The sequence below is a fragment of the Peromyscus leucopus genome, chromosome 8a, assembly GCF_004664715.2.
Source record: "Peromyscus leucopus breed LL Stock chromosome 8a, UCI_PerLeu_2.1, whole genome shotgun sequence".
Classification (NCBI taxonomy): domain Eukaryota; kingdom Metazoa; phylum Chordata; class Mammalia; order Rodentia; family Cricetidae; genus Peromyscus; species Peromyscus leucopus.
This window is the reverse complement of record NC_051085.1, coordinates 40,229,066-40,247,880: the sequence shown is the minus strand read 5'-3', so window position 1 is coordinate 40,247,880 and position 18,815 is coordinate 40,229,066. Positions and strand designations below refer to the sequence as shown.

Below are 18,815 nucleotides of genomic sequence, written 5' to 3'. Positions count from 1 at the left end.
TCCTAACCCAAACTCCCCAAGTCCATATTACTCCAAACAAAAATATGGTCAGGCCTATCACAGTAATACCCCAGTCCCTGGTACCAACTTCTTAGTTTGGGTTTCTATTGCTGTGAAGAGACACCATGACCACTGCAACTCTATAAAGGAAACATTTAATTGGGGAGGGCTTGCTTAAAGTTTCAGAAGTTCAGTCCATTATCATCATGATGGTATGCCTGGTGGTGTGCAGACAGACATGATGCTGGAGAAGGAGCTGAAAGTCCTACATCTTGCAGGCAACATGAAGGGAGATTGTGACACTGAGCCAAACTTAAGCAAAAGACCTCAAAGCTCACCCCCACAGTGGCACACTTACTTCAACAAGGTCATTCCCACTCCAACAAAGTCACACCTCCTAATAGTGACACTCCTTATGAGATTATGGGGGCCAATTACATTCAAACTACCACACCCAGGCAGGCATAACCACTTCTATCTCCAAAAGCTTCAGGAAGACTTCTAATACCTAACCACAGAAGAGACCCTTGGGAAGGCCAATGCCATTGACTGGGAGTCCCAGATGATGGACTCCTTTCTGATTGGCATCTGCTCTGACAGGCAGTCTGGCTGATTCAGATCTTTACAGACTGGGGGACTCACTGAATGGGGTCCTTGATGGCTTGTGGTCCCTCTAGCTAGAATCAAAGCTAACTAGAGTTCCCTCCAATTGGTATCCTCAATGAATGAAGGGACCACTCACTGGAGACCCCACAAACTAAAAACGCTGCTGACTGGGACCTAGCTCTCTGGATCACAGGAGTCCCTGCTGAATGGAGTTGCCTGTGACTGGAGTTCCCACTGACTGGCATCCCTATTGGCTGGAGTTCCCACTGACTGGCATCCCTATTGGCTGGAGTTCCCACTGACTGGCATCCCTATTGGCTGGAGTTCCCACTGACTGGCATCCCTATTGGCTGGAGCTCCCACTGACTGGCATCCCTATTGGCTGGAGTTCCCACTGACTGGCATCCCTATTGGCTGGAGTTCCCACTGACTGGCATCCCTATTGGCTGGAGTTCCCACTGACTGGCATCCCTATTGGCTGGAGCTCCCACTGACTGGCATCTTTGCTGATGAGAGTCCCTGCTAACTGAGGTGCCACTGGCTGGACTCCCTGCTGCTGTGACACAGTCAGTCCTACTCATCTCAGCTGGCTGCCTTACCTCAAAGATTGGCATGGACAGACAGTGAAGGGAGACAAAAAGAGGGGGTTTTATTTCCAACATAGGAGCAACCATTCAGACATACACACACACACACACAAAAGAAATGCAACCCAGAAAGTAGGAACTCTAATACTCTCAGTGGCAGCAGGATGCCATTCAAGAGAGACTGGGAGAGTTACAGCTGTCATCGTTCAGAGGCCCCAAAAAACCAGTGAAGAGCAGTCCTCTGTGGAGAGCAGTTCCCAGAAGCAGCAGGTCCCAGAGGGCAGAACTGAAGGTAACCCCCTCCACAGGAGCTAGCCCCTCGGTTGTAGCTGCAGGTTGAGTTTTAGTGGAAGGAGCAGGAAGGAGCTCCCAGCCTGAGCTGGGGTGGTCCATTTCTGGAAAGTCTTGAGGGCAGCACCATCCTCCCTCTTCTTTCTTTTCTGACAAGTGGGCAGTGTGTCCGACTGTGAACTCCCCAGTCTTCCTCTGATGTCAGGTCACCCAGGTACTAGGACACCAGGCAGAAACAGGAGCCAATGAGAGGCAGACTGGGAAAAGATAGACTTCCATGCTGCTTGGCTGGGCTTCTGCCTGTGCTGAGATGGAGAGGCCAGTCAGAAGAAAGCCTGTCAAATCCAGAGAAGAGCAAGTCAAAGGCTGCTAGAACTGGGGTGGTGGGGTGGTTTCCAGCAGAGCTGCTGTCTGTCCCCTCTGTCCCTTCTATGTGGAAGAGGAAGCTGGGCAGGAGGGATGGGGGACGGTGTCCCCAGATTGCAGCTGAGGATTTGCCTGTATCCTGGTCTGGCAGCCAGGAGGATTGTTCCTTTTGTTCTAGTTGATGCTGTTTATTTCCAGTTGTTTATTTTGCATCAATGGCCCTTCTCTCATCAACTGGAATTCCCCGAGAGACTCCCAGATGGCAGGAGTACTCTCATGTAGAAATCTCCACTATGTGTTACCTCCCTCCTAGACAAAGGAGGATTCCAACCAAGAAAGAAGAGCTCATAGCAGGCAGGATTTCCTACACCCTCCTCCTGCAGCTGTGTGTGTCCCACACAATGACAACACGATGACAAGAGGATCATGGAGCTAAGTGTCATGTGGCTGGCCACATAAAATGCAAGAGAGCACAAGACTGGATGCTTCATGACTGTGATCACCCTTCTCTGCACTGCTCTCCAAGCTGGTTCCTCTGAAGCTTGGTTCTTCGTCACTTACTCCCCCCCGAACTCTTTCCAATCTAACTACTAAATCCACCTCCATCATACCCAGGACCACACCTTCCTCACTACCTTCCTCTGCTCTCATTCTCTGGTTAACATCTTTCGGCTCATTACTAATTCTAGCTCAACATTTTAGGGTCTTCATGAGCAAGATAGTTTTATGTGTTCTAAATAAGAATATACAATCACTGTGCTTTTGGTTTTCAAAGAAAGTTTTTCAGCATCTAGGAAGAAAAAGTTTGTAAAAAAAAAAAAATGTCAGAAAGTAGAGCAGACAGAGCCAGGCAGTAATGGTCCAAGCCTTTAATCAAGGCAGTGGAGGCTGTGGCAAAAGGATCTGTGTGAGGGGGAGCCTGGTCTACAAAGCAAGTTCCAAGACAGCCTGAACTGTTACACAGAGAAACTCTGTCTCTAAAATCAAAACAAACAAGATAGCTGATAGAAAAAAACAACCTCACATTAGGGGTTGGCAAACATCAACTATAGAAGATTTGGGCAGCCCAGTTGGGAGAGTAAACAAAATATAACAGGATCAAGTCAGAAGGCACACAAACATCCAGCTGAAGTCATCTGGGGACAATCTTTGGGATAGCCACCTTGGAATCTGTTATGAGCTGCAGGATTGTAGTAAGAATTCAGCTGAATATGGTAAAGCTATACCTGAAAAAATCAAGGTGTTCTTCCCGAGGAATCCAAATCTCAAGGAGTATTTGGTATTATTCAGCTTTTGATACATCAGCTATTTCCTGCTATGAATTTCATATGTGCTCATACTTCCCCAAGAACTTTTAACAGTGTATTTTACCTGAAATTCTTCTCAAGCATCCTAGGCCTAGGAGACAGGCAAACTTAGGTTCATAGCTTTGTTTCTTGTGCAAATGAAGCTCAGACCCTCCTTTCTCTCACAGCCCAAATGGCATCCCAGAGCAACTGACTCAGAACACAAGGTTTCTTTGCATACCAGGTGCAATGTAGCTATGAGTAGGTTTCCTAGCTCTGAGCAGAGTTATCTGCCCTGCCAGTATACAGCGGCATAGGAAAATAGAGGCAGTTTTATTTTAGTGACTTATAGACTCTTTTACCTAACCACCTGTAAGATGGTAGTTTCGGCACATTTATGATAGACTCATAACGTTTCCCTTAACCACATATAAGAATATATCTTGAGCACATAGATTCCCTTTGTGATTTATTCCAGGCCTTATCTGACCCCACCTCCTCTATTTACCCCCCTTTGGGGTTGCGAATAAAGCTGGCTATCAGGGCTCTTGTAGGGATCTTGGCATCTTTGCATTGGTTTATAAGAATCAGGCTGAGGGTAAGTAAAAAAACAGTTCCAGGAGAGGAAGGGGAAGGAACCAAAATGGAGAAGAATGAGAATGAAGATGAGAATGGAGATGGAAATGAGTTGGAGTTATGAGAGGACAGGAGGAGAAGGGACAGAATTGAAGCTGTGTAGATAGAATTTAATCTCAGAGGAATAAAGTGGCTGGATAAAAGAGCTCTGTGTATTTAGATTCTTTTCCCTCAGAATATTCTCACCATTAGTAGTGTCTCTCCTGGGCCCCTGGGAAGGAAACTAAAGAGGCTGGACTTCCATAATTTGCAAAAGGAATCTAATTAAGCTTTCACTTGAATGAGCTTCCCAGGTGGAAATTCTGGCTTCTCATTCCCATTTTTACATCACGGGACAAGCAACAGTCAAATCTCTTGAAAATGGAAATGGACCTTCTAGTTGTACTCAGAGATAATAATTTTACTCTTGCATTGGTTTGCTCTTATTTCTCCCCTTGTTTATGAGTTGAGGGACCAGCACATACTCAAATACTAAGTACGGTAAGACACTTTGAAACAAATATGCTTGGTTTTGAATTTTAGGGGACTACAGTGGAGATCTGTGCTAGTTAGGTCTCTTTTAGGATGACATAAGCAAGGGTCATCTAGAAAGAGGGAAACTCTGTTGAGGAAACTCCTCCAACAGAGCCTGTAGGCAAGTCTGGGGGTGCATTTTGTTGATTAATGATGGATTTAGAGGGCACAGCCACTGTGGACAGGTTGTCCTGGGGGTATAAGGCAGGAAGCAGAACATGATCATGGGGATCAAGCCAGGAGAACACATTCTTCCATGGTCTCTGCTTCAATTCCTGCCCATAGGTTCCTTCTCTGTGTTCCAACCTTGGGTTTCCGTAATGACAGACTGTTATTGAGACATAAAAGACAAATAAATCCTGCACCCCGACAACATTACTCAGTGTTTCTTCACAGCAACAGAAAGCAAATTAAGACAGAAAATCGCACCATGATTGTGGGGTTTTGCTGTGATAGAGCTGACCGTGCTGGCATGGGGAGAATTGTGGAAGTGTTTGGAAGCCTGCACTGAGCCTCTGTTCTCAAAGCTTAATGGGCTGTCTTGTGGGGGATGGCAGAGAAGGATGAGAGAAATACATAGAATGGAGGCCTGGATGGTGATGTTTGAGAGAGAAGCAGATGCTATCAGAGCCATTTAGTCTACATTTTGAACTAAGAACCTATGGTTTCTGGTCAGCAGAGGCTGAAGAATCAGCTTTGATTAACAAGAGATCAGAACCATTAAGGAGAAACCTTGCTGAGTTGGGACAATTGATGCAACCTAGCTTTGGCTGAGACATTAGCGATGACTAAGAAGACACAGGCATCATGGAGCCAAGATCTCCTGGAAAGTATTTCCTCAGGGTCATCACACAGAAGCTGTGGTCCAGGGATGGCAAGGGCTGCATCTCCTGCTGGCAGCCAGAGTGGATCATGTGTCAGAATTTCCCATGTGGTCCTGGTGTTGGGTGCATGAAAGCTGAGGGGTCAAAGGGCTGTGGTGAACAGCTGAGGCTGGGCACTGCGAGAGGCCAGGAGATGCCGTTGTTGAAGACGTAGCCTCCTTGCAGAGCAGACTCCAGCATGGTGGAGCAGCCAGGACTGTAGGATGACCACCAGGAACAGTGACAGGTGTGGCTTTAATCAGGCTGACCTGACAAGACGTGTGTGCTGTAGACACCACATCACAGGAACACAGATGAGTGGAGCCCAGAGCCTGAGCCTGGGCTTGGGATACTGAGCCACAGCATCTGATTTACATGGGACATTCATTTTGATTTGATTGTGACTGAGTCCTGGTTCTTCCCTCTTGGAGTAAGAAAGAATTTTAGTTGTTTTTGATGTTAGAGGAGCTCACATCACATAGTATCTAGATAGACCCTCCCAACTCATTGCACACCAAGAACCTAAAAATACTTGTCTCTATACAGGCCATGAGTTAAAGCATAGATAAATGCAAATATAGAAACATACCTGGACCAGGCCTCACACTTCTTGTCATCTCAGTGTCCCCTCACTTTGGGGGGTACACTTTCCTTGGACACCTTTTGTGGGGTGACATGCAGCAGCATAGTCTGAGGATGCATGTCAGAATCCTCTTCTTCCATCCTGCCCATCCCCTGGGCTGCAGGGAGCTTGAGATTGAAGTTCTGCTCTGTTCCAGGCCACTTGAGGCCTTTTCTGACCGGGAGCTAGTAGAGAAGCTGGTGTCTTCCACATCAATCACAATGTGTCTTGGAAAGTAAATACATGGCGCAGTCATAGAGCGCTTGTGACCTCTGCCCAGATTGGGTGTCTTCTCGGGCAGGTCAGGGTCATCCATCTCCTTCCTTTGACTCTGATCAGGGTTTTCTGTGGGTGAGACTAATATCCGAAGAGAAGGTTCACTGGCCCTTCTCCTGAGGGGCAGGGAAAACATGTCAGGGTCTTCAACAGAAGGAAAAGGTGTTGCTCCTGGGTTCATTATCTTTGTGTGGACATTACTGTCACAGTCCTGGCATGCCTGACCTCTCAGTAGGTAGTATACAGCCATGGTTTCATTGAACTTCCTGTGTTTTAAAGATTGTCTTATATCCTGGGTGTCAAACCCAATGTTTTGCATGGCTGCCATAATCTCAAGGTCTGGGCAGCTGGTGTCTCCATTGCAATGAATTGTAAACGTCTTTTCCCCTTTCTGAAGCCATGGGTGGTTCATGAGGTCCCGCACAGTTGGCCTCTGCCTTGAATTCACGGTTAGTAATAGGCTGATCATGCTCCTTAAGTCTTTGGAAAGCTGATAGGGGATGTCATACCTCCCGTACAGAACTTGTTCCCTGAGTTCTGACAAGGTGGCCCCTGCAAATGGGACAATCCCTGTCACCATATAATATAAGAGGACCCCCAAGGTCCAGACATCTACTTTGGGGCCATCATAAGGGAAGCCCAGGAAGACTTCAGGAGGAATGAACTCAAAGGTGCCACATGGCTTTTCCAGCTTTTGCCCAGGCCTGCATCTGACACCTAGGCCAAAGTCAATAATTTTCACCTTCCCGTGCTCATCCACTATGACATTGTCAGGCTTTAGGTCTCTATGAGCGACGCCTTCATCGTGGCAGTAGCCTATGGCACTAAACAGCTGAACTAATATGCTTCTCGCCTCATCTTCCTTCAGGCATCCAGACTTCTGGATGCGATTGAATAGCTGTTCTCCCTCAGCCACTTCCATAATTAAGTAAATGTTCCACTCTGTCTCTATCACCTGCAGGAGGGAAACAATGTTAGGATGTCTGAGCATCCTCATGATGTCGACCTCAGACGCTGGTGGCTCACTCCGCTTCTCCTGCTTCATCAGAGCCTTCACCGCGACTGTGGCGCCCGTGAGACGGTGCAGGGCCAGCATGACCTTCGCACTGCCACCCTGGCCTAAGGCCTTCAGGATGGTGTACTGCCTGGTGAACACCTCTTCCCCAAAGATGCTGGGCACGGTGCTGGGCTCTGAGGACTCCTCCTCCGTATCACTGGACATGGTTGGTAGTGATGCTGCATCCGAGAGAATGGGAGGGGAGGGAGACAGGAGATATAAGGGAGTGTACAGAGACATGTGCAATGGAAGTCCCAAAATCCTGGGCGAGAAAGTCAAAACAAAGGACAGAATGTAAACCCCACCAACAAGTAGCTTTCCACTGGCGCACCTGTGGTGACATTTTGTACATGCTCTAACAAATAAAGCTTGTCTGGAGATCAGAAGGCAGAGCCAGCCACAGAGTTAGCCATACAGGCCAGGCAGTGGTGGTGCACACCTTTAATTCCAGCACTCAGGAGGTAGAGGCAAATGCAGCTGTGATTTACATTAGAGCCTGGTCTACATGAGATTAATCCAGTCTACAGGAGAAAGAGAGCTAGGTAGAGCCTGTCTTCCCAGCACTAGGAAGGTTGAGACAGGAAGTGATATGGCTGGGCAGAGAAAGGAATATAAGGGGGGAGGAGACTGGATTTCGGGCCCCCGTTCAGCTGAGGACTCAGGGGCATTCAGTCTGAGGATTCCTGGAGGCAGGATCTTCCCCTTTTGGCTCAGGAGTTGGCGAGGTGAGAAGTGGCTGTGGCTTGTTTCTTCTGATCTTTCAGCATTTAACTCAATATCTGGCTCTGGGTTTTTGTTATCAGACCAATTAGGATTTGTGCTATAAGCACTGAAGACACACACACAGACAAAACCCAAACGCAACACCCAAGCCAAGACCCAACTCACCATCCAATGAAGTCACAGCTCAGGAATGTTCTGGATGCTACTCGAATGACTGAAACAGGAATTGGGGAATAGGAGAAGATGTGAATAGAACAAAAATGAGTGAGAAAAAGCATATGAAATAAAACAAAATTTTAAAACCAATAGCCCAAACCAAGGAGCAGCTACTTAAGATATCAATCAATGAAATCCAAAGGAAGCCAGGACACCTCAAGAAATCAAAACAGAAACAGAAGCACACGAAAGCTCATGAAGGAAACAGAGGCAGACAGGCAAAAGTAAAAAGCAAACCAAACAAGAAGTATTGAAAAATCAAAACCAACCATAAGCCAAACAGGTATAAATCCCACATGTAAGCTATACTACTAAATAAATGACATGAAAAAATAACAAAAATTCAAGTCAGAAAAAGTAAAGAAAAAAAAAAAAAGCCCCAAACACAACCATTAAATACCCAAGAAAAATAAGAATGTAAGCAGAAAAATAAATAGAACTGAAAACAGAAAACCAAGTGTCCAGGAGCTCGAGAGAGGCCGCATTCAGTAAGGAATTTCCCTTGCAAGCTTGAGGTCCTGAGTTAGACGTAAAGGATCACTCCCCACCACAACAATGGGAACAAAGAATCACCACACGAAACAAGCCTGGTGTCACCAGCTTTCACCTCAGCACACAGGTGACAGAGGCAGATCCCAGAGGCTCCTGGGCCAACCAGCCTAGCTTAAGTGGAGAAACACAGGCCGGGGAATGACTGCTTTGGAAGTTAAGGCTGACTGACACCCTACCTTTAGGGAGTCACTGATGGTGGAGCTCTGGCCTTCCCCAGTAGCTGTACAAGGCCGACAGATGAACTCACACACACTCACACATACACAAGCATGTATCTACACAAAGCACACAGTCACACACACTTACACACAGTCACACAGACACACACGCTGCACACAAACCACACAACCTCACTAGAGATCAGTAAATCACACAGGCTAAAACTCCACCCCGCCTCCTAGACCCACAGAAACCAGGCCAGGCCACACCATTGTATCCGCTGGGTGGACTCTCACAATGGCTCCTCGTGAGGTCACAGTAAGTAGGACATGTGTAGGTCATGGCTGTGCAAATCTCACAGAAACTGAAAGGACTTAAAAGCTTCTGGCTCAGGTGGGCTCTGCAGAGGATCATTAGGCTTTCAGAGATTGAAGCTGGGCACCATGGCTGGAGGACCCCCGCCCCCACACTGCTATCAGAACTGCTAAATACCCCACCGCCCCCCACACTCAAGGGCCACATGCAGATTCCCAGCAGTGTAGAGGAGCCAGGCATGGGATGGTGTCCTGGTGCCATTCCTGTTGTGGTGATAAAATACCCTGACAAAAAAGCGACATGGCAGAGAAGCTAGTTTATTTCGGTGTACAGTTCCTGGTTATAGTCCATCGTTGTGGGGAAATCAAGGCAGGAACCTCAAAGGATTAGTCCCATGGCATCTACAGTCAAGAGCAGAGAGAAATGAATGCTTATATGCTAGCTGTGGAAGGTCAGCTCCTACCTTTTTGAAGGTTTCTTTAGGAGGAAGAGAGTGGGATAAGAAAATAATCAGAAAGAAAGAGAGATCTAGCTGATGAGAAAAAAGACAGAAACACAGTATAGCTTGGGGAGGGCCTGGATCAATAACCAACAGCCTCGAAGGTTTATTCAAAAGGTTTCTTATAACATGTCAAGGGGAAAGGCAAAAGACCTCCCCCTTGCTAGATCAAAGTGCACCATACAGCCAGGTGCAAACCCTTCCAAACACCTGGTAAACATGCCCATGACCAAATCATCTCCTTATGCAGCCCTGCTGGGTAAAGCAAGCTCAGATTCTCTGACCCTGCGTAATTTGGGCCTCCACAGCTCACTTGATTTCTTCTGCTAGGTTCGATGTCTACTTTCTCACAGTCACTGATTGTGTGTGTGTGTGTGTGTGTGTGTGTGTGTGTGTGTGTGTGTGTGTGTGTTGGCAAGTGTGGAGCTGTACAAGTCTGATATGTAGCAGTCAGTCTTGGGAGAGCAGCAAGACGATGTCTCACACTAGGGGAGAAAGGGTGTATCACTTGTGCTGATGCTTAGCCATGCATGGGGTGTATTTGTGGGGGATGGGGTGCTCATGGTCTTCTATCCTGCACTGTATATGAGGCATGAAGGAACATACCATCTGATACCCAGCAGTACTTGTGGGCAGGGACCCAGGACTACTATCTAGTTGAACCTGACCCTAGAGTTTTTTTCTGGGCAAATAGGAGTGATCATCATGGCGTGTAAACTTGCTTTGTAGACTGGAAAGCTATAGGAGTGGAGCGTGAGTCTAACAGTGCCTGATGCTGGTACTTTATGAGAGGAAGGAGAGGGTTCCTAAATAGGCTGGTACCTAGCAGTCTAGGTGGGGCATGGGTGCTATCCTACAAGGCCTGATACCTCATCATGTGTGAGGCAATGCAGGGGGCTGGTGAGCAGTCACTAATGCTGGCACTGTATGAGGGACATGGACGGTGTGGCAGGGGGGAGTCTAACCAGACCTGAAATCTAGTAGTGCATGGGATCAGGTGGGAGCAGAGGGAACAAATAATCAGTAATATGTCTGGCCAAGTGGCAGGGCTGTGTTCATCAGGGCACGTTCTGAAAGTGTATTTGGAGCTGTGTGTGTCAGTGGTCCACAATAGCCTGATACATAGCAGTAAGTGTATGGGGATATGATTAGCAGGGTGTGATTAATACCACTGTTTGTTCGGGGCATTGTAGGTAGGATGTAGCCAGCACTGCTGGGTACCTATCACAAATATGGGCTGGGAGGGGTCCCAGGGGACCTGATTTGTAGCAGTGTATGCAGAGCTGCAGGGGTTGTTGGGCAAGGCCTGATACCATGTGGGCTCTGGCTGTGGGGAAGCTGGCCAGCTCATGTAGCATGTCTGTGTAGGGTGTGATATCCAGCAGTGTATGCGGGGCAGTGGATCAGAGAGACAGCGTTGTCCAGCAGGGCCTAGTGAAAACAGGATGTGTTGGGTGTCAATGGGGACATCAGCCTTGTGTGGTGGTTTGAATGAGAATGGCCCCTACAGGCTCATTTATTTGAATACTTGGTCCCCAGTCCGTGGAACTGTCAGGGAGTGTTAGGATGTGTTGGCATGTTGGAAGAGGTGTCATTAGGGGTGGCCTTTGAATTTTCAAAGACTGGTGTGATTCCCAGTGTGACCCCTCTTTGCTTCCTCTTTGTGGACCGTGGTGTGAACTCTGAGTTACCCCATCCCCCTACCCCAGTGTCCCTGTTCTGCCATCATAAACGTTAACCACCTGGAACTGTAAGCCAATTAAACTCCTTGACTTATAAGTCGCCTTGGTGGTCATGGTGCTTTGTCACGGCAATAGAAAAGTTACTAAGACAACCGTATGCATAGTATTTCATGTAGGATAGAGGGCAAGGGCATTGTTTGCACTTACAACGAGGGTATGCCTGTCCAGCGTTAACCGTGGGATGCCCCGCGTGGCTTGGTAAGACATATAGCATGTTAGGTGTCAGTGTGTGGACGCTCTCTTGTAAGGCCCTGAATCTAACAGTTCGTATGGGACCTAGGGCTACTCACCTTGACCTGAAACACAGCAGTGTATGTGGGGCCTCAGGAGGATTGGGTCTTCAGTGCAACCTGATCCCTAGCAGCGTAAGCGGAAGTCTGGTGGTAGGCTGTCCAGCGGGGCCTGATATGTAGAAGTGTCTATGGTGTGGAGGAAGTGGGGGTGGGGCTAGCATAGCGTGAAATCTAACAGTGTGTGAGACAACAGTCGGAAGCGAACAAGTCCAGTGCATCTAGGTTGGGAATCAGGCCCTCCCCTCCCCTCCATTTGCTCACATAATGTGGGAGCCCACAGAGGGGTCCTGGTGAGATCTGAGCTTGTTCTACCCAGCAGGGCTGCATAAGGAGAAGGATGACCACGTGCGTGGTCACCAGCTGATGGATGACCATGTGCGTGGTTACCAGGTGTTTGGAAGGGTCTGCACTTGGCTGTGCTAGGGGGAGGTCCTTTGCTCCACCCTTTGGCATTTCTACGAATAGCCCTTTAGAAGAGACAGAAGGAGCCGGTGGGTTTTGACCCAGGCCCTCCCGAGGCTGTCCTGTGTTTCTATCTGTCTCTCTCCTCTCCATATGTCTATCTAAATATTTCTCTCTTCTCCCTACTCAAGAGTGCCCTGGGGAAAAAGAGGGGGTTGGTACCCCCACAATATAACACTACTTACCAGGACTTGCTGAGTATAAGCCTTTTACCACTTGATGTAAAACACTAAATATCAACCCCTGCTGGCTACCACACCCCTTTCACCTCTCTACTTAAGCTATGGAGTACCAATACCCAATGCTACCCCAAACTGCATGCACTGTAAGGTAGGAGGGCTACTGTACACTCTTGCAATTTGGGTCCTGCTAGACCCCTCCCCTCCCCTACCCCATTATACCAGGTATCAGCCCCTCCTGGACACATTCCCCTTACTATCTCTGTCCAGAAACACACTGCTGTGTTTCCAGACAGGCACCCCCTTACTGGATTCTTTCCCACCCTCACTGATGCCCTAAACACACTACGAGGGAACAGGTCCTGTTGGACATCTGACTACCACACAACTTACATGCTCAGTGATCGGTCATGTCAGTGGTTCTCAACCTAGGGGTCAAGACCCCTTTGGGGGGGTCACATATCAGATATTTACATTATGATTCAATACAGTAGAAAAATTATAGTTAGGAGGTAGCGATGAAAATAATTTTATGGTTGGGGGTCACCACAACCATACAGTGGTTAGAACTGTATTTTTTTTTTTTCGAGACAGGGTTTCTCTGTGTAGCTTTGTGCCTTTCCTGGAGCTCACTTGGTAGCCCAGGCTGGCCTCGAACTCACCGAGATCCGCCTGGCTCTGCCTCCCGAGTGCTGGGATTAAAGGCGTGCGCCACTACGCCCGGCTCGTAAAATAGAACTGTATTTTTAAAGGGTTGCAGTGTTAGGAAGGTTGAGAACCACTGTGTCATGTGAATTATTGTCACAGAGCAGATCCGATACACTGTTAGATAAAAGGCCCTTCTGGATTTCTGGCCAGAACCCCACATACACTGCCAGGGATCAGCCAATGATGGACGTCTTACTATTACTCAGCTTATACTATCAGCAAGATGGGACCAGCACCACCATGTCGCCCCCATTACCCTACACACTGCTGTGTGTCTGGCCATACTGGACCTACCCCCTTTTCTCCCACACAGTGGTAGGGACTAGACCCTCTTAGATGCCCACCCTTTTACCATCCCACATACATTTCTAGTTCCAGGCTATGCTGGACACCTTCTTCCCATCAAATTTCTCAGTACCCAATTTTCTACCCAGCCCCGCAGACCCACATACAAGGCGAGTTATCCGACTCTGCAGGACACCCTCCCGGCACCACAACCAACACTCACGCCACTAGTGATCAAACCCTACTGGACAGCCCACCGCTTGATACCTCACATACACTGCCATGGATCAACTCCGGATGGACAATGCTCTCCTTCCGCACAAATGGTAGGTATCCGGCCATACTTGATGCTTTCCCACCCCCACCCCTCACCCCCAGAGAACAATAAACATACATTCAATTTTCTTCAGGCCCTTTTAGACCCCCACTGGTCACTACCACACACAAACGACTAGAAACCAGGCTTATTTTCCTTTCCTTGTTTGCTTTCTGGCCATGACCTTAAACGTATTTCTTCTACCGCGTTCTCTCTAGTTCGAGGCACTACTACTTCATCACAAACCCTGAATGAATCTAATTGATGAGCGAGAGGAGGGATTCTGCAGGCGAGGGACGTGGAGATCATGATGGGAGGACGTGCAGAGATGACCGGCCACACTAGTGGAAGCCCATGAACTGTGGACTGGTGGCTGTGGAGCCCCCATGGGACTGGACGAGGCCCTCTGGATAGGGAAGACGGTTGTTTGGCTCAAACTGTTTGGGGGACACCCAGGCAGGGGGATCGGGATCCATCCCTGGTGCATGGGCAGGTTTCTGGGAATCTGGTGCCTGTGGTGTGACACCTTGCACAGCCTTGGTGCAGTGGGAAGGGGCTTGGACCTGCCTAGGCTCAGTGTGCTGGGCTCTACGGACTCCCCAATGGGAGACCTCTATTTGGGGGATGTGGGGATGTGGGGTAGCTTGGGAAAGAGGGCTGGGGGGTGGGAGAAGGGAGGACGGGGGATCTATGGATGGTATGTGGAGTGAGTAGAAAATTTCTTAATACAGAAAACAAAACAAACAAACAAAAAACTTTGAATGGCCATGCTATCGAAAATAGAAGAGACTCTCAAAATTGGGATCCAGAGCTAATCATTTCTATTCGGGGTTCATTCTTCTCAGGAGTCTGTGACTCTGACAGAAGCCAGTATGATGGCAGTACTTTTCAGACTAAACTCCACCAACAGAGACAGGCAGCTGCCAGGCAGTGGTGGCAAGGATGTGATCATCCGGAAGTGATCATTGGGAAGTGATCGTCAGGAAGCTTCATTGCCTAGAATTGAGGATCCTCCTCGCTTCTGTTCCCCAAATACTGGAGTTATTGGTGTGTGCACACACAGCAGGCTTGAAAAGATTCTAATTGTGTAAAGAAATGATGATTTGTCCTCTCGAGGCTTGTCACGTGGTCGCCAGTGGCGTGATAGAAAGCCCAAGGAAATCGACTTCAGGGCAACTTCCTATTTGTAGAGGTTCAAGCGTCTTGCTGCCGGCTTGGCTGCTTTAGGCCCACGGCAGCACAGTACATCACGCCATCAGGAGCACATGGTGGAGGAGGTCTGTGGGACAGCTGTGTCACAAAGCCCAAAAGAACACTAACATCTTAAAGAGCGCACCAGCCTCAGCAGCGGTAGGCCTTGGCGGAGGGCTACGTTCCACACCACAGCAGTGGAGGATGCAGTCTCCAGATGCGGGAGTAGTGGGCAGGTAACTTGATGTCAGCATTGTGAGACTGACCCTCAGCAAAAGATGCAACTGAAATGTTCAGTACTCCAGACCACAGGTTCTTAGCAATGCACCTGAGTTTGTTTAAGTCAAGCTTGTAGAACATTAAGTTTAACCAACTCTTAGTTTGGGTTTCTATTGCTGTGAGAAAAAAAACACCACAACCAAAGGAAATTTGGGTAGGAAAGATGTTTACCTCATAACTTTCAGGGCATACTCTATTGCTGAGGGCAGTCAGGGCAGGAACTCAAAACAGGGCAGGAACCTGGAAGGCAGGAGCTGATGCAGAGGCCATGGAGGGGAGCTGCTTACTGGCTTGCTCAGCCTGCTCTCTTCTAGAACCCAGGACCACCAACTCAGGGCTGTCCCCACACACAATGGGCTGGGCTTTCCTACGCCAATCATTAAGTAAGAGAATGCGCCCGAGGCAGGCTTGCGCACAGGCCAATCTGGTAGGAGCATTTTCAAAACTGAAGCTCCCTCATCCCAAACAACTCCAGCTTGTGTCAAGTTAACATAAGAAGGCTAGCAAGCACACAGTTGGAAGCACATAAACAAGTACAAAATTGCTACCTACTTTCCCTCCTTCTGTTGACCCGGGTTTTCCTTTTGTGGCACAGGATGCACTGGGTTCCTGGGTTTGCCTTCTTCTGCCTCAGCCTCCTGAGTAGATGGAAACAGAAATTTTTGTCATACTGCCCAGCTTGTTTCCTGTACATTAAAATTTTTATTTCCATATTATAAAATCAAATTAGTAGACAAGCATGGAAAAGTCAGAAAACTTTAAAACCTATATAAAAATATTCTTAATTCTTGAGTCAGCCTTTGTTGATAGAGACTCATTTTTTCCCAGTTTTAAAAAATGTATAAACACTGTTTTCAGTTCAGACCTCCCTCACTGTTTTGGCTATGATGGTGTGGAACTAATCATTTCACAGCATCTTTCTGCCTGGGGCCCCACAGTCCCTGGGACTGTACGCAGAGGTTGGGGTGTAAGGCTAAAAAACATAATGTACTATTGACAGCCCTTTTACGGCAGAACATTGATAATTTTACAAAGGTGTTCGGGAGTATCTGTGCAGGCATCAAACAGGGAAGCAAGAGACGAGAAAGAAAGCCTGGTCCAGGTCGACTCTGTCAACTTGAGTCAGACTTGGGGGAGTCTAATGCCAGGCTGTTCATGTCAGCATATTTAAAACACAGTTCAAACATTTTTTTTTTTTTGGAAAAAGTTTTCAGGCAACAATCAGTCCAGTTCTAGGTGCACAATAAAGCTTAAGGTGTGACTACATAGAGACTCGTTTACACAGTACACGTGACCGTGAGGGTGGGTTTTATAGCTAAAAAGCCTAGAATCTAGTGAGTTCTCTGATAGACAGCATAGAATCCAAGCAGGCCATAAAGAACACGTGACATCTCCCCTAAGGATGGGCAATGGTTCGGGGAGGGAAGGGTATGGGATAATCATTCTGGAAAATTTAGGTGAGGTCTGCCACTATAATAAAGGTAGGTGAGGTCTGCCTCCATAGATAGCAAAAAAGGTCCCCGGGTCCTTAACAAAATCCACTCCTAGTCTTTTGGGTGGGAAAACAGGTATTTTAGCTTCCCCGTTGAGAAGTTTAGTCCCTGTGGGTTTAGCATTCCTGGTTTCTCTAGTGATCTGTGGGTGCAAGGACCCTTGTTCCCTCCAAAGGTTGCTTAATTTTTTTTGTGTGTACATGTTTACATGTGTTTGCCTATGTTTATAGATGGGTGAGTGTGTGTTCACCTGTGGAATCCAGAAGTCAAGATCCAGTGTCGACCTCTCTCAATCCAGAGTTGATCTCTTCCTCAACAACTCCCTACTTTATTTTTGAGACAGGGTCTTACTATCTTTTACCTAGAGGAACAAACATATTGTGCTCAGTTTGGGTCCTCCTTGGTTGCGCAAGCACTTTTTCAGCTGGTCACCTCTTCATCCCTTACAGGTTGCTACTTTAAATAGAGATCTTTCTCTGATGTCATGCCTATGTTTCCAAAGCAATAAATACAAATAGACATTATTTCCACACTGTCTCTTCCATATTCTGAGAGACATTAATCACTGTGCTGACAATAAACATGGCACGTTCGAGAAAATTTTAGAAACATGGCTATCATTTTGAAGAATGATGTGAAATTTGTGGAAATCTGACAAGAAGAAAGAAAACATTTAATTAAGCTGTAAGTGGAAAGAAAGATACTTTCCATAGAGAAAAGACACTTTCTCTTGCTTTTCATTGACGTGAGTTCAAACCATGTGTAGATCTGATCCACCCATGGATCCAACAGGGAAACCGGTAACATATCGTCTAGTGAGGACCACTACTCTAGTATGTTTACAGGATGTTGAGTTAATGTATGTGGAATCCACGGTTTTCACCCACATTGACACATACTAAATTAAATAATCTGTTCTAAATGCCAACATAAAACAATAACAATCTAAATTATTTTATTCAAAAAACCAGGAAGTATTTATCAGAGGAAATGTGCTTGCCTAGGCGACATGCTGAGTCCACCCCCAGTATCACAAACACAACCACAAAAACAGTTTACAACTCTTCACATTCACATGCCCGATCAATGTACCTACCATCTTCAAGTATTTTTTTGCAATGTTAACATTTTAGCGTACAATTTAAGTAGGCAGAATCTTCAAAAGATGGCTGATACGGTTGCGTAATTGATGGTTCACTGAAAGGGTGAAATAAAAAAACAGTGGCTGCAATCTGTTAATTTTACCAGACCGGTTTAAACTCGCCTGTCCTGTGAATATGTAATGTCAGCACTCAGAAGGCTGAAGCGGGAGGTTCACCATGGTTCAAGGCCAGCCTGATCTACTTACTAGGTTCGATGCCAAGGTCGGGGAGGAAGGAGCTAGCGGGAAAAGCTGCCTGTGATATTGTTTGGGGGAGTTTATGTTATCAGTGCAAGCCCGGACGTTTCTTAAGTACTGTCGTCTGCTAAGGTCGCGAAAATGCCTTCTGGGCTTTGAGAGTAAAGGCCACATTTGGAAGCAAGACCCCAACAGCGAATGTAAACCAGGCACGAACTCCGTACTACAAGACTGGGCCCGCAGAAGGCATTAATAATAATCACTCCCCGCTACGGTGGAATTAAACCAGCACCAACGTGGCTGCCACAACAGAACACCAGTTACCTGAGCCTCACTAAATTCCCAGGCTTAGTGAAAAATACTGTAGGGCTGGGGTCCCTGGGAAGTGACCGATTTCCAGTGAGCTGCACAGTGCCAGTCCGTACAGGCACCTCATGCTGTGAATAGGACTCCCCGGGTGGAAGGGGCTTGCTAGAGAGTGTTAAGCTGGGGCTAGGGGCTGGGCTGGGCGGGGCTAGGGGCGGGGCTTGGAGGAGTGGGGCGTGGCCACAAGATGGGGCGGGACTGGGGTAGGGAGGCAGCACTGGCATTCTCAGCTGGTGCTGGGTCCGCCGGCCTCCGCAGACCCGCAGGTGTCGGGTCCTGTGGTCACATGGCACAAGAGCACGCGCCCTTTTCACCAACGGTCCCACTGGCCTTCGCCAACGGCAAAGCTCAGTCAAGTGAGGACGCCTCTGTCTCTTACCGCTCCGAGCAAGCTCAGGAGCACCCCGCACCTGCCTAGGCGGCCACAGAAGCTCAGGTGGCCCCAGGGTGACATCGAGGGCCCATGCAGAGCCCACTAAGTGGCTCAGGGCCAGGCTGATGTTGCTGAACGTCCATAGACCAGGTGAATGTTTTCATTGTTAAGTTGGTCGACATGGGGGCATTCCCAGAGACACTTGTGAGCATTGGGATAAGC

The 18,815-nt window shown here is 47.8% G+C and overlaps 1 protein-coding gene across 1 annotated transcript; it reads right to left on the bottom strand.

The window, feature by feature from the left end:
* Positions 1–1,230: 1,230 nt before the first annotated feature.
* On the bottom strand, positions 1,231–18,463 carry LOC114687023 (sperm motility kinase Z-like). The gene is made up of 7 exons (XM_028861738.2): positions 18,179–18,463; positions 17,612–17,712; positions 16,766–16,876; positions 15,575–15,660; positions 7,992–8,040; positions 5,738–7,282; positions 1,231–1,819 (listed from the first exon to the last, which is right to left on the bottom strand). Exon 6 carries the CDS (start codon positions 7,266–7,268, stop codon positions 5,778–5,780), a length of 1,491 nt encoding a protein of 496 aa, XP_028717571.1. The 5' UTR covers positions 7,269–7,282; positions 7,992–8,040; positions 15,575–15,660; positions 16,766–16,876; positions 17,612–17,712; positions 18,179–18,463; the 3' UTR covers positions 1,231–1,819; positions 5,738–5,777.
* Between the last annotated feature and the right edge of the window lie 352 nt (positions 18,464–18,815).